At 34.9% G+C, this 14,702-nt stretch overlaps 2 protein-coding genes across 2 annotated transcripts; one reads left to right on the top strand and one right to left on the bottom strand.

The window, feature by feature from the left end:
- Positions 1 to 11: 11 nt before the first annotated feature.
- Positions 12 to 11,163, bottom strand: LOC132700515 (zinc finger protein 726-like). Its single transcript, XM_060667881.1, has 8 exons — positions 10,034 to 11,163; positions 9,738 to 9,978; positions 7,763 to 7,960; positions 7,541 to 7,708; positions 6,411 to 6,603; positions 4,847 to 4,970; positions 4,508 to 4,774; positions 12 to 2,057 (listed from the first exon to the last, which is right to left on the bottom strand). Exons 1-8 carry the CDS (start codon positions 10,506 to 10,508, stop codon positions 1,891 to 1,893), a joined length of 1,833 nt encoding a protein of 610 aa, XP_060523864.1. The 5' UTR covers positions 10,509 to 11,163; the 3' UTR covers positions 12 to 1,890.
- A 98-nt stretch (positions 11,164 to 11,261) lies between these two features.
- Positions 11,262 to 14,061, top strand: LOC132700517 (uncharacterized). Its single transcript, XM_060667884.1, has 4 exons — positions 11,262 to 11,534; positions 11,584 to 11,772; positions 11,918 to 12,024; positions 13,806 to 14,061. The coding sequence occupies exons 1-4, from the start codon at positions 11,517 to 11,519 to the stop codon at positions 14,026 to 14,028; spliced, it is 537 nt and encodes a 178-aa protein (XP_060523867.1). The 5' UTR covers positions 11,262 to 11,516; the 3' UTR covers positions 14,029 to 14,061.
- The last annotated feature ends 641 nt before the right edge of the window (positions 14,062 to 14,702 follow it).

Raw genomic sequence — 14,702 nt, 5'->3', positions numbered from 1 at the left:
GGTCCGAAATAATTAAAAATTCAATATTTATTACGCACCTTCATACAAAAATAATTAAAATCAAATCACACGCTACATACTGCGAGACAGTAAGAGATACCGGGACCGTACAAAAATATAAACGTCTTAAATGGAATGTCGTCTCGTAGAAAACGCAAATTTTGGGGGCAACTTAATTCGTTCAAATTCCATACAATTTATACGGGTCGGCTACGGATAAAATGGTAATTTTACCGTAAAATCCTCTCGCGTAGCCTTTGGTCCGAGACATTCCATTTCGTGGCTCGACAATCGAGTTTCGAGATGGTGGAGCGCTTAAGGGAAGCGACGCTAGCCGCTCAGATCCACGCTAGTTAAAAAGTAAAACACCCTCTACGCTGAGAGTTACAAATAACTTGGCGATTACAGACAATGCGCTACCGCGGACTGGATGCTAGTTTAATCGACTCAAAACGGGTATGGAACAGGAGATAAAGTTTTAAAACAAAATTTATATATCTGATACACAGTAACCTCTCCTTTATAAGAAATGCGGTTTTAAAAGATCGGCTCGGAGCAGCACCAGACCCAAGTTTAAAAATTTTTATTAGTTTTAATGAGTGATAAAATCATCCTTATAGTCTATTAGTAAGCCAGACGGAGTAATAAAACAATTAAAAGGTCCGGTGATACATGAATGCATTGTTTTCATTCCCCCATTACCTTCAAACCGTGCTATGGGCTCAAACTACTAGTTACATTACTTAGAATTCCTATAATTTGCAGACAAAACATAGAAGTACCTGTACTCTAGTAACGTACTCTGTTCATTTTACTTATATTTTGAAATTTAAATTGCCCGGTTTGATAGGCTCAACAGTTTCAGTTAAACTCTGAAGAAGTCAACAGGATAATTAGCAAAACGTCATCACTACATTTGATTGGATCATATCGTGAGAATCCTACTCAGCAGATAGTAGAGACAGATTCTTATGGCAGACCTGTTGGCTCTCATGCGGTAAAGTATGTTCCTTGGGGCTCTACTCTGAGCCCTCTGTGGTATAAATGAAGTCTGTAGTAGAATACATGAATATACTGTATTGTATACAGATGATCCTTTAGGCATTTGATGCCCTAAGCTTAGCTACTTACTGCTATGCTATGCAGATTAACATATGAACCTCCGTTTTGGAGTAACCCTTCCGATTTTGACAGGATTTTGCTTTAAAAAATTTATGTTTATGTAGTATTTTTGGAATCGCTATGGTTGGTTAGTTTGCGTTTAACAATGGTATAAATCTAAAATTTTACCTGACATATGTAACTTCACCTATACTCAGAAATATGTCAACTATTTCTTAATTGCAATCTACAATAGTTTTCCCGAAACTATTCATAATAAGGCTGAGAAAAATACGAAAAGCACAATTCATAACCATGTTTTGCGAAAAGGCTACTTCTAATTTGTAGGTACCGATGACTATTTTTTTTTTTACAACGTATTTTTATTATTCTTTTCGACTACTTTAGACGATTATCTGCCTTTCAAAATAAAGGATTCTTCTCAATTCATCAAGAAAAATAAAGAATATGCTTAAGTTCGTGCGTTAAATTCATTCCTGCAACATCTACTTTTCCGTGTTTTTTCGACAAGGAACGTTAATATGTGGAGATAGAAGAAACGGAGCAAGTTTGCCATCAATAAAAAAACAACTTTTAAAAAGTAAATAAGTTACTTTTTTATATTTTTCGCCAACCTTTTTTCACGAACAAACGTTTTACTACTCCCTATTCGCTTAGAAAGACTATAAGCGTGAGCTTACACGTTCCCGCCGATGGTTCCGGGATCGGACGCTCCAGAAACGCGGTCAGATTAAATTAACATCCTGTATATTGCTACGCGGGCCGTTTTTATTCGCAAGACTGTTGAACGAAGCCCGCGGAGATGAAATCGTTGATCTGCAGGGGTACGGGAAGCACGCTCGACGTCGTGGTCTGTATTATTGCTTGGTTGGGCAGGGCTGTTTGAAAATATGGCACCAGATATCCCATCGTCCCTATCGACGCCCCCGGATTGGCTGCGCAGATTATTTTATATACAACCCGGTATAGGCTATCTTACATGATCATGGAGGAATTTTTATGACGCATGCTCATTTTTTTAAAGCCAACAATAAAAACATTAATTAGGCGAATGCGCTGGTTAGTTCTAAACTAATAAGCAATGGGGATAGTAGTCAATATTATCAATATATTCTTTAAATATTAGTAAATAATAAAATTCAAAGTATTATAATTTTTCAAAAAAAAAACCTCTAATAAAACGCATATAAACTGTGTAAAGTCGAATTATTTAAGTCTCTTTATAAAGTTTATCAGTCAGAGCGTATGCAGAGCGTATATTTTATGCGTGTTCTTTCAAAAAAGATTTAAAACACATTTTTACCAAAATATAATAAAAATGTAAATATTGTATTTTTCTTGGAAAAGGGAAGAAGCTTAAATATATTTTTTAAATTTTTTAAACACTAAATCAATAAAATAAAGAATATCAAAACACTCACTTAATTTTTAAATCTAAATGATATGATAAAATTGAATCAATAATTTTTGTTATTACATGGAGTTAGTGTATAATTACATTAATATATTTTCTTTATATGATAACTCGATGAACTATTTTTTTTATTAATAGTAAAAGTACGATTCATTACATAATGACTTTTGTTTCTGTGTTTAGACTTCCCGTTACGTCTGGCAACGTTTCACATGCCAATACATATTTTTGTGTATTTTTCAGAATTTGAAATAGCTTTTTTAAAATCGTTGACGAGTTTTCTTTAAAATAAGAACAGATAAGTGAAATGAATGTTCGTTTTGAAGATCATGGAAATAAAAAAAAACGTGTATTTCATGTCCAATATAAATCAGTACTGCAAGCAAAATATGACACACTTAAAAGCAATTTTAAAATGAAAATCAAATAGAGTACACGGTATCGAAAGTTCTAACAACTAAACCAAACTAATAAACACAAAAAATAAAATAAAAACATAGAAATTCTCAACAATAACAATAAATGTTTGCCCATGTAAATACGTTTTTAGGGAACCAAATAAGCAGACTGGATTTTGTTCCAGAACCCACCGCGAGGTGGCACTTGAGACGTTTTCAACTATCTGCGCATTTTTTTTTTATTTGTGTGAATTTTCGTGTCTTATTGTTCGTTTTTGGTTTGTGGTTTGCGGATTATTATCGAGAACGTTACAGAAAATGTGTGGTATTGTGGAAATGTCTTGTATTGTTTGTTCTCACTGATGATAATGAAATTTGAATTAATTAGATGATCAGCAACATAGTTCATGAGATTTTTTATATAATATAATTTGCCATTCAGAGAGAACCTACAATATATCAGCGAAATGTCAGTGTCTTGTATTCTCCGTGTCTAAAATTTATCTATATATACTTATTTTTTTTTCTCAAATAAATGATTTAAACTAATTATCTCAAAAATTATAATATAAAATTAAAAAAAAAATGACACTTTTTAGGTTCATGTTATAAGTTAAACACTAAATTCCGGTTCAATAACTTTCTTCTTTAAAATTTAATGAATTTTTGATTTGAGCGCCATCTTCCTTGGGATTTATGAAATAGTGCAGAGTTCTCGATACTATGAAGTTGTAGTAAAATCATTTTAGGATTCTAATTTTACAGAAAAATAGAAAAATAATATGCATAAAAATAATTAAAAATCTGGTTTTAAAATCTTAGAAATTTTAAGTAGAAAAGTACCAGTCTGAACGAAATTATCCATATTGTGCATGAAACATAGGTTTTCAATAAACAATATACAGACAGTTCAAAATTAGATTGTCGATAACAAGGGAGAAGGACAAATATTATAAATTGCACTTTATAATATTTTTTATGGGAAATAATAATAATAAGTTCATTTAATTTAAGAGAGTGAACTATATGTGCAACAAAACAAAAAACATTATAGATATGCAAAAGTTTTCATACTAGATACATATTATGTAAGTGAAAGGAGAAGGATTAACATTAAATATATTTAAGTTCATTATTGCATTTCTCCTTATCACACATCATAAAATAGTATTATGTATTTGTCCAAGGGTAAACTGCAGAGGAATTATGGTATACAGTATGAAGCAATCCCCTAGTGAAATTCTGGGCGATTCTAAGGAATTCTGAGGGATTTCAAGAAATTACTTTTAAAATGTGTGTGTGTAGCTCTACGGTTCACACTGTTTTTTTTTGTTCACCTGATAGATGGCCGTACAATACTTAAATACAAAAAAGATTTCTTTACCGACATTTTCTAAATAGATTCGTTTTGCCGAGCTGGCGCCGTTGACGACAAACTATGCTGTGTCAATTGCAGCGTCATAAAAAACATATCAAATGTGTGCAGAGCGCCGTTTAAAAATAAAATGGGGCGTGGCCGCCTGAGATGCGTCAAGAAAACAGATATTCCCCGCCCACAAATGTCCCAACTCACCGGCCAGCAGTTCCAGCTGCTGATTGAAGGTGGTGGCGCACTTGGAGTCCGCGACCGGGAAATTGAGGAAGCCCTCTTGCAGCAGCAGCTCGTCCGCCTTCGATAGGCAGACGTCGCTTATGTAGGCGTCGTCGGTTGCGTTGGGAACGGTCTCGGCCTTGACCGGGGGCGGTTGGTCGGGATCGTCGGCGCTGGGCGACGCCGCCGACGTCGCCACCGCATCTTCTTTGACGACTTCCTTCGATTGGCTGGGGTTCAAATCGGCGCCTGAAAATTGCAGCCCGCCGCCGCGCCACATCAATGAATATATAAAAAAAGAAAGAGGGCGGCACCGTTTACCGGTCTTGTGGTCGACTTTGTGCCGCCTCCGGATGTGTTTCAGCCAATTCGGGTAGTTGGTGAAGCCGCGGTCGCAGTATTTGCACTTGTAGGGCCGCTCGCCGGTGTGGATGTTGTAGTGTTGCTGATAAATATCATTAAAAAATTTAATTACGGAGCGAAACGTTGAAAAGATCGGATGAGGCGGTAATAGTTCGAACGCTACATTTAATGTCGGCACTAGTCGATTGACTAGTCAAAAAATGTTTTAAATAACATTTTGCAACTGTTGAGTGTTATCTATCATTATTTAAGTATAATACATATTTTAAGCCGATCCAGGATCCTAATAAAGGTAAAATATCGAACTGCAGGTTGAAAATTGAACCAAAAACACCTACATCTATAGAATCTAGTGATATTACAAAAACCATAATAAATTAATTTATGTCTTCTATTACACATAGCCTTTAACATTTAAAATAAGATTTTCAAGGGTTACTTTAAATTACAACTAATATTTTTATATAAAAAAAGGTGTGGTTACTTACTTTTCAAAATTTTCATCAATTTAAGAACAATTTTAAAATGCTGAGATAGACACAAATCTGAAGCAATGCGAAATGACAGGGAAACAGAGTTAAAGTCAGTTAAACTCAGTATACAAGAATATCTAGAATTTTATTTGAATGTGCGTATGTATTTTTCTATACGCCAGCGTGCTAAACCATAATGAATCACATGAGTTGTAATAACATAAAATTTTAATTAACTTGAATTTGATATTTGTATGTTTTTCTATAACGGTGGTATCAAAAATATGGGGTAACAATATTCCAGATTCCTATTATGGCACCCTCAAGTAACGAGTATTGAGAATTAATTTCCGAAAAATTTATTAACTCTTAATAATTAAATATCACACAAAAAATGAAACACCCGTATAAATTAATATGAAAAATTGGTATACGCTATACCTTAATATAGAGTACAGCATAAAAATATCGCCATATTAAGTGGATACAATAACTGCATTTACCGCAAACAATAACCCTCAGGAAGGTAAATTAAAAATGTTCCTTACTTTCTGCACAATTCTATTATAAGTATTAATGCGGAGAACGATCTTATATGTTATATACCATATTATATAAAAAATAAGCCCAAAACCCATGTAAAATTTTTGCTTTGCATAAAATTTTACACTGTTGCCATATTTACAAATAACGAGTTCTTTTTTCTTTGAACATGGGCAACGTTTATTGAAATTCGTAACTGCGATTGCTGTCACCTAAAACCATTTCTTTCTTTTCTCTTTAATAATAATAAGAAAATTATGGTAAAAAAAAACATTTTTACAATGTTGTGATACTTACAAATAACCACGCGAAATTTGAATAAATTAAAATCCTCGATGGGACAGGTATTTAAAAAAAAGGATCGTTGCTTGGGAGCTTTCCGGGTATCACAGTTGACTAACCACAAGCAATTCGACGGTAATCCCAAAAACTTTTTTTTCAGCCATGGATATGTAAAGATTATATGTACTTTCGGAAAAAAAAAATGGAAAATAGATTATTATTACTTTCAGTTTGGTACTGCTGAGGAAACCCTTGTTGCAGTACTCGCAAACGAAGGGCCTGGCCGACGCGTGCACCAGACTGTGCACCTTGAGGCACCGCTCCGTTTTGTACATTTTCTGGCAGACGTCGCACTTGAACGGTCGTTGGTCGCTGTGGAAGCTGTAGTGTCGCGTCAAATGCGACTTCTCAGCGAAACTGGAACGTAGATAAAGAAAAAAAAGTGACGTTTATGTTTATTGTAGTTTACGCTACAACCGCTTCTAGTTGGCGCCAAAACAAAATGACAATCGCAACTGTCACGCGTCACCATCGCGTCATTTTATTTTGAAAGTTACATATTGGCGCTGTCAACGGTTTCAGACTTTTCTTTTCTTTTCGTTTTTTTCTAGAGTGCCATTTGATTCCTTCACTAACTCTATATAGCTGCTGAAACATGTCATGGGGTTGTATTCCCAGTTGTAAAATTAATAAGCAGAAGCATGCAGGATCATATGTTCGCTCTAATTGAAATCATTGCCTGAAAATTAACAAGATCCATCACCAGTTTACTTAGAAAGCGTTCGATACAGTCTCGCGCATAAAAATGTGGGAAAGCCTACAAGCAAGAAAGATCGACAATAAATTAATAAAAGCCATATACAATGAAACAAGAAATTATGTAATAAGTATAAACATAAATCAAAGGCATTTTGAACACAAGGAGTGAGATAGATGATCTAAATAAAAAGGCATAACCAAAGAGCAAAACCATTTTATGTTGGATATCGACCACTAAAACGTATCAGGCTCAGTTTTTCTGAAATAGAGAATGCCATAATTATTTGAGAGTTACGATTGCCGATGCCTATTATCAGAAATTTGTTTCGAGCATTTCATCTACTACAAATCTAGTAGAACTATCGCCTAACAGCGAAAAATATTATTTACCACTGTGAAATAATCACCAAAAAAATATGTTTACATATTTCTACAAGAGCACCTGCAGAATAATGAATCTGGCACAGAAAACTTAAAAAAATTAAACCTTGAAACTGATATGTAAACACGCAAAATTGACGATATAGCAATTTTTATTTAGTTTCGGGTGAAAATTTGAAAAAGCTCAGCCAAGAAACCTCGCTATGGGACTTACGTTTTGCCGCACTTGCCGCAACTGTGGGGTTTGTCTCCCGTGTGCTGCTTAACGTGCTGCTGCATGTTGACCTTTTGCGTGAAAGTTTTGCCGCAGACGTCGCACATGAACCTCCTGCCCAAACGGTGAACGTTCATATGGGACGTCAGACCGCCCCGCGTGTGTAAACTAAAACACCCGACCATATAACCTCAACAAAAGCTCGAGAATATCGTCGCGTACACTTTGCCGCACTCGACGCACGGATAGTCCTCTTTTAGTTCCGTTTTGTGCTTTTTCAGGTGGATTTTCAATCCGGGCTTCGTGACGAAACTGCGACCGCATTCTTCGCACATGAACGGTTTCGTCTTGGTGTGTTTCGCCAGTATGTGCACGTGCAGCATGCTCTGCAAACTGAAACCTTTGGCACATTCTTTGCACCTGAAAAACAGCGTGCAGAAGCCCGATGGGTTCCAGTTTTATCATCACGCGTTTTGATTGACATAAAAATGACAGAATTTTCATAAATATTTGACATCCGTTAGATATTTGATGACGACTACCAAGACGACCTCTACCATAAGGCGGAGAAACGACAGACTGTAAACAAACGATAAGCACCTGTCTCTTTTTAGTGTTATTTGTTGGGTTATATACTTCCATGGAATTATGTTTTATTATTTACAAGTATATCGGCAATAATACCTATTTGATACCCAAAAAGTGACGTTAATAAGTTTATGTGTACGAGATAATAGTTAAACTTTTGATCTAAAGCCTGTGTGTTTAATAATTTGCGTTTCGTGTGTTACTAAGAGGAGAAGAATGGACTAGAAGTGGCAATTTTGTGATTCCCTCATACGGAGTCTCTGCGGAAAAAATGGATTCAAACAATACAAACAGAAGAATCATTTGGTCTAACAAACACAAAACATTTTCTATTCTTATTCATTTTCAACCCCATGAAATTGAGTTAGAACTAGCACCCAAGTTTTTATTTATTAATTTCTCTAGTTCTCTAATTAAATTATTTATTTTAGCCCATACGTAGTCGCAGAGAAAATCTAAATAGGCAGCAGCCAATGAGTCCACTCGTATAGACACAATATCTTTTGCTAATATAAAATTAAATATTTTAAATATAGACAAATGGTGGCAGGTAACAAGTCACAGAAACACATGTTTTTGGAATTTTATTTGACACTGAAAAGCATACCACATCATTCTCACATAATGTATTAAAAGTTAGGAGCAAAACTCAAAAACATGGGAAAAATCTGCATTTTGCAGCCTATAATTTTCAATATCTCTTTATGCCTATAAGTTTTTTTAGAAACTCCGCAATTTTTATCATATCCTCGCCCAAATCCGTGATTCATTAAAAAAATATAAAATAAAATTTTAAAAACACTTATGCACCACGCACACCTATGAATTCTTAGATCAAATATAATTTTGTTACTGAATCAAAAGACAATAAATGAAAATAAATGAATATATAACCAAAAAAACTACCCGACGTCCAGTATTTTTTGTTTCAGAAAGAGTAGTAAGTAATCTCTAGCAAATTTGTTTAGTTTTAAACAGTCGCAAACACAAAAGCAACTAAAAAAAAATTAATATAACGTTTTATATGAGACAAATCAAAATAGTATTATGCCATCATTTGATTTCGATTTTGGTAATTTGGTAACTAATAGATGGAGTGTAGAAATGTGATGAAGAAAGAAAAAATGTTCAATCTTTAATGTTGAACTTTGAGGTTATGAGAAAAAATTTGGTCGGAATATATTTAAATAAAAAATTGTACGCTTTACTTTTGATTTTCCAAAACCTCAGGTGAAAGCGAAAAAACGTTTGCCAGAAATAGACGCTCAGAAAAAAATGGACTGTGATGGCAAAGATTATGGATGAGCAGTGGAGAATGGAATTAACAAGAAAATAATCTAAGCTTCTCTACGTTTTTTTTTTAACAATGCTGTTATCGTTGCATTGTGACCTTTAAGAAAATATTTACCAAAAGTATAAGTTTTCAGCATTTATGCTCAACAATATGTCACTTTTTAACAGGTAATATCAGTTTTTCTATTAAATTACTTTTGGCACTTGGACAAGATACACTTCAACACAAGTTAATTTTGTTTCTAGTAACATTTTTCTATGTGCAACACTGACAATGCTATTTTTATATTATAACTACTACTAGTACAGTACTTACTTATAACGACCTTCAGTGATATGCCTGTAACAGTGCGATCTAAAAGTAGAATATTTGTCCACCGTCTTGTTACAAAATGTGCAAGTATAAACGGGCGACAAATTATAATTCAAATGGTAGTGCGTATCGAATTCCGCCTTGAAAGGGAAGACTAGCTCGCATATGTTGCATTTCACCCCCCAGTGGGCCTTCCATTCCTCCTTCACATTGTCTATTATTTCCTCGTCTATGTTTTCTCCATCTAAACAAAGCCCTTCAATACATTACCCGCATGCATACTGAAAAGGAATATATACCAGCCTCCTCCTGCAAATCTTTGAAAATATCCTGGTCCTCGAACTCCTGTAATATATCCCCCTGCTCCAGATCTAACATGCTTTCGGCACCATCAGTCAGCTCGTTATTAATTAAACCAACACCATCAGTCGCAATTTGGATTTCATCCTGAGAAGACTCGGAAGAGAGATCAATAGATTTGCTTTGGCTGAGATCGGCTTGGAAAGCCCGCTGGGGCGCCGCCGCTTTCCGCCGGTGCTTCTTGATGTCGTTCCGTAATACTTGCTCGAAATCGTCGTTGTCAAGATCATACTTGATGTCGAAATTTAACGCGGACAAGTTATCTTCGTCGCTTTGGAAGTCTTCGTAAAATAACGGCGGTATATCGTTTTTAAGCGACTCGAATTCTTTAATATCGGAAAAAGTTTGCAACCACGTGCGCTTCGACTCGTCGGACTCGCAGGACGATTGCATTTCGCCCTCCAAATGCCTCATATTTTTGTCGGTGCCGATCGTCTATTAAGATGTTAGGTTATAACGCAAAGTTTACAAACATTGGTCACTTTTGACGACTGGAAAACATCCCACGTACGCGACGAAACGCGTACTTGTAGATAAAACACATCTATTTGGCATTAAATTCAAGCGATTAAAAAATCGATTTTGATTAATTCCGAAATTGCTAATTATCCAGACATCTCGTTAACATGTCGAAAAACCTACGCGTAACGGCACTCCCGGTTAAATTTCATCCGATGGTACACCAACCGACATCACTTCCACATAATTTTAGTAAAAAACGTGAAATGTAAATTCGTGCTTTTAAATATCTCATAAACGTCAAATCCCAACCGCGGCCATTTTAGGTTTTTCGTTTGAGATTCCACCGTTTCACGTCGGATTATAAAAACGGCGGCATTTTTGAATTTTTAACGGGTAATTAAGATGAGCATAATTATTACGAATTATAAAAAAAGATGTATTGCACCAAAAAGGGGCGTTTTTATTGTAACACAGCCCGCGTGTTGGAGAAATGGCCGCGTCGCATATAAAAAAATGCTTCTCTTGACACAGCAACTTCTTATGGGTAGATTCCATAAAAATGCTCTCATTTTCAAAGCACTCTTTTCTCCGAGACTCAAAGATTTATATCTAACGAGTACGATGCACACAAACCTTGACTGTACGGTGGATGCACGACTGTACAGAAATGAAATCATTTGCAAATTTTAAATGTTGTAATGTAAATGTTAACGCTCGAAAATCTATATTCCGGCGTTAATATGGCGCAGCGCATAAAAGGACCTGTCAAAGCAGCTACTTTCGACGTGTGGAAAAAAAAACAATAGAAAAAATTTCGTGTAACACGATATCTACGTAACAAAACATGGCGTATTATTAGAACCCTTTCATCGAGATGGCTATATAAAAGCGAATAATCCTATTCAACCCCCACACCAATTTCTCGTATCGACTTGAGCGTTATAGAAGTTCAGCAAGCAAATGGTCATCATCAATGAGGTAAGTAACCATAAGTTAGCAAAAAAAAAAATAACTTCCCCCATTATAGATTCGAACCGTGCTGGTTGTACTGTGTGTACTGGAATTTAGTACTGCGACGTCGTCTATGTGGAGTGGCGATGGCGCGATGAAAGAATTCGAAAACAATGATAAAATTGCTTGCCCGAAAGAGTTCGAAGACATTTGCGAGAAAAAAACCGAATCGGACAACCTCTACAACATTCTATTCGACAAGAAGGTGAGTTTTTGACAAAAAATGGCGCCTCGTTTGGAGTTTTCTAAAATTTAAAAGTAGTTTATATGTCTCAAAATATTAATATATAACTTATCCGTTATTGCCTGATTTGCTTTTTCATCGTCGTGGTATTGTTTTTGACCGACAGCTTCCAAATTCCAAGAGGATGTACTCGCCACATGACGCTGTTTCTTCCCAATGCCTCTGCGCAATGTCATTCAAGTTGATAGATTTGGGAACCAGCTACTATCCAAGGTGATGTTATTTTAGCTTTAGAGAATACAAAAACAGTTTTCGAGTTCCTCATAAGAAATAAAATTTAATTAACATTTACAAGTACATTTTAGTTAGAAAATATATATACAAAAAACCAATACGAAGAACAAAAAATAATTACGTCAAATCTTCAGTTATTTGTATAAGGTCCAATGTCATTATTTCGACACAAGTGTGTCCAAATATTAATATAATCCGAAATGCACCGGTTATTTATCAGCGATTATTTTGGGTTACCATGGGGACCAAACAGAATCGAATTCTGATTGGCTAAGGTAAGGTCGGCAACGTTTGGCTGCTCCAATGTGGGACGCTCCACAATACCCCTTCCCCCTCTTTAAAAAAAAATTAAAGCTTTTAAGCTTTTATAATGGCCTCGCATTTAGTTTTGCAAGATAATATTCTTTCAACAAGATTTTTAATATGATCACTTATTGTTAACCCCATAGAATGAGAACTGATCCGGCAAGGGCCACCAAAGATTTTCTTTGCTGAAATATTGTTTTTTTGTAACAATTCAAAAGCTTGCATTACACTTCTTATACTGCAGAAACAAGCAGACTATTTTTTGATGACAATCCCATGCATTATACAGGTGATAGCTTAACGAGCAATTAAATTCATCATAAATAAAAACAACATAACCTAGAATAACTGTCAAAAATCCAAATTCAGACGAACTAAGAGGAAGCTATGTTTACACACGTATTTGATCATATAGTGGCCTCGCTGCGGTAAAAATTGAGCGAGGAATCCAGAAGTTTTGTAAATAGTATGCAGTAGCCTATGAAAGATCTTTGAAAACAAATATGTGCACGATCATTCAAACTCCACCATTTTAAATTGCAAGGAAAAACCTTTGTTTTTCTGTTAATGCTATCCCTGGAGTAAAAAGTATTATTTTTTAGTTTCAGACACATATATTAATATTATTTAACATGTTTTATTATAAAATATGTTTTTATTAGAATCAAGAAATAAAAAAAAATAAATGAAAGAAAATGATTGACGATGTTTGGCTCTGATCATTCGTCCATTCTTGGTTGGACTAACCTATAATGCTTATTGTTCTACAGTCCGTACGTGACATTTATACTACAAAAATGAATTACTGCTAAAAACCAACAAGAAAACAGTTACAAAAACACAACAAGTGTGTTCTATTGGTTGGGAAAAGTCGCACTTTTCTTTTTAAAATCTTATAGAAGTAACAACCGTCGCATTGTTATAAGATAACGGAAAAAAACAATATAGAAACAAATTAATAGCAAAATTTTTGTAGACGTACATAAAACATTATATTTTGTTTAGTTAAATTGTAGAAAACAGCTGATTTCTTGTTCATTTTAAAATGCATTATTTGTGTGTATGTATACTGAATAGCGATATCATAAAGAAACCATACCAAAAGTTAATTTCAAGCATTCTAAGATCATGGTTTTGTTGGATTATTCGTAATATAATCGTTATTAACCAAAAACTAAGGTTCGTATTGCTTTGTCTAACTGTAACATCCTAACCCAACAATTCTTTGCATGCCATGGTAAAATGCAAAAACCTTAATATTTGAATATTTCTTTTTATAACATTTTTGGGGCATACCCGGATTCCAAAAGTCCTACATGTCTGGATTCGAAACTAACATTCACAAGCGTGACATTTGTAGAGTTCAATGGATATTTACCCAAATGCGACAGCCTATTTGTTCTTTGGCTGTCGAATACCTTAAAATGGGCCATTTTGGCCAACTCCCTGTTTAGATATATTCACAGCGGCGTGTGTAAGAAAAACACCTGCGGTCTCTTTCACTGGTGTCAACCGAAGAAGTACGCCCTAAGGCTGCTGAAGAGGAAAGATTCCCGGAACGAACCACTGGATGGACAGGACTTTCAAACGACGTTGCCCGAATCGCTCCAAGACGACTGGACTGCCGACATCTTTAAGATAGTGGTGGCATGCGAGTGCTCCCAGAAGAAGTTTTAGCGAAGTAGACTAGCACGACTTGTAAAATTACATTAAAACACCCGACGAATATTCATAACGTTTTATTTGGTTCCCTGGGCGAAATATTTAGAGAATGTAGGGACATACTGCGAAAAAATGTGAGGTAATATTAGGAAATATTGGAAAATACATGGAAACATATAGCAAATAAAACGTATATCAAAATAAATAAGAACTAAAAGTTCAGATTTTCACGAAATTATATATTATGACATGACAATTGTTTCGACAACACCGTGTCTTTATCAAATTTATTACATTTGATAAAGACACGGTGGATAAAATATAAATGGATTTTCATCAAGTAAAAGCCACCTCAGTACAATAAAACGTATATCTCTAAGAATAATATTGGATTTTTATAGCCAATTTTGCTTCACAAACCAAGCCGACATTTAAAAGTCCAATAAGGGCTTTTTCTATCATCATGAGTATAAGCAACTATTTCAATAAATTTTTGGCCAATTTGTTAAAATCTAAGCAAAACAAAAATAAAAAAATCATGTAAATTGTGTTACCTAATCAAGTATTTCATAAATAAAATAAAATTTAATAAAATAGCCCATGTACAGATGAAACTCTCCAGTAATTTAAACATCAAGAACAGTTTTCGATAAACGTTTGACCTGGAAGAGAGACTGGAGGGAGGTTTT

The sequence above is a fragment of the Cylas formicarius genome, unplaced genomic scaffold (genome assembly GCF_029955315.1).
Source record: "Cylas formicarius isolate icCylForm1 unplaced genomic scaffold, icCylForm1.1 PGA_scaffold_4__25_contigs__length_36172078, whole genome shotgun sequence".
In the NCBI taxonomy this organism is placed as follows: Eukaryota; Metazoa; Arthropoda; class Insecta; order Coleoptera; family Brentidae; genus Cylas; species Cylas formicarius.
Note: the sequence above shows the minus strand (reverse complement) of the source record. Positions and strands in the feature narration are given on the sequence as shown.

Bases quoted from the DNA above. Each gene is read 5' to 3' on its own strand.
- LOC132700515 (XM_060667881.1), bottom strand. From the start codon at position 10,508: ATGAGGCATTTGGAGGGCGAAATGCAATCGTCCTGCGAGTCCGACGAG. The intron at 4,775-4,846 runs GTAAACGGTGCC...TGCAATTTTCAG, and splicing joins CAAAGTCGACCACAAGACCG to GCGCCGATTTGAACCCCAGC. The intron at 2,058-4,507 runs GTGAGTTGGGAC...TAATCTGCGCAG, and splicing joins GCAGCTGGAACTGCTGGCCG to CCAATCCGGGGGCGTCGATA.
- LOC132700517 (XM_060667884.1), top strand. The intron at 11,773-11,917 runs GTGAGTTTTTGA...TTTGACCGACAG, and splicing joins ACATTCTATTCGACAAGAAG to CTTCCAAATTCCAAGAGGAT. The intron at 12,025-13,805 runs GTGATGTTATTT...CTCCCTGTTTAG, and splicing joins GGAACCAGCTACTATCCAAG to ATATATTCACAGCGGCGTGT.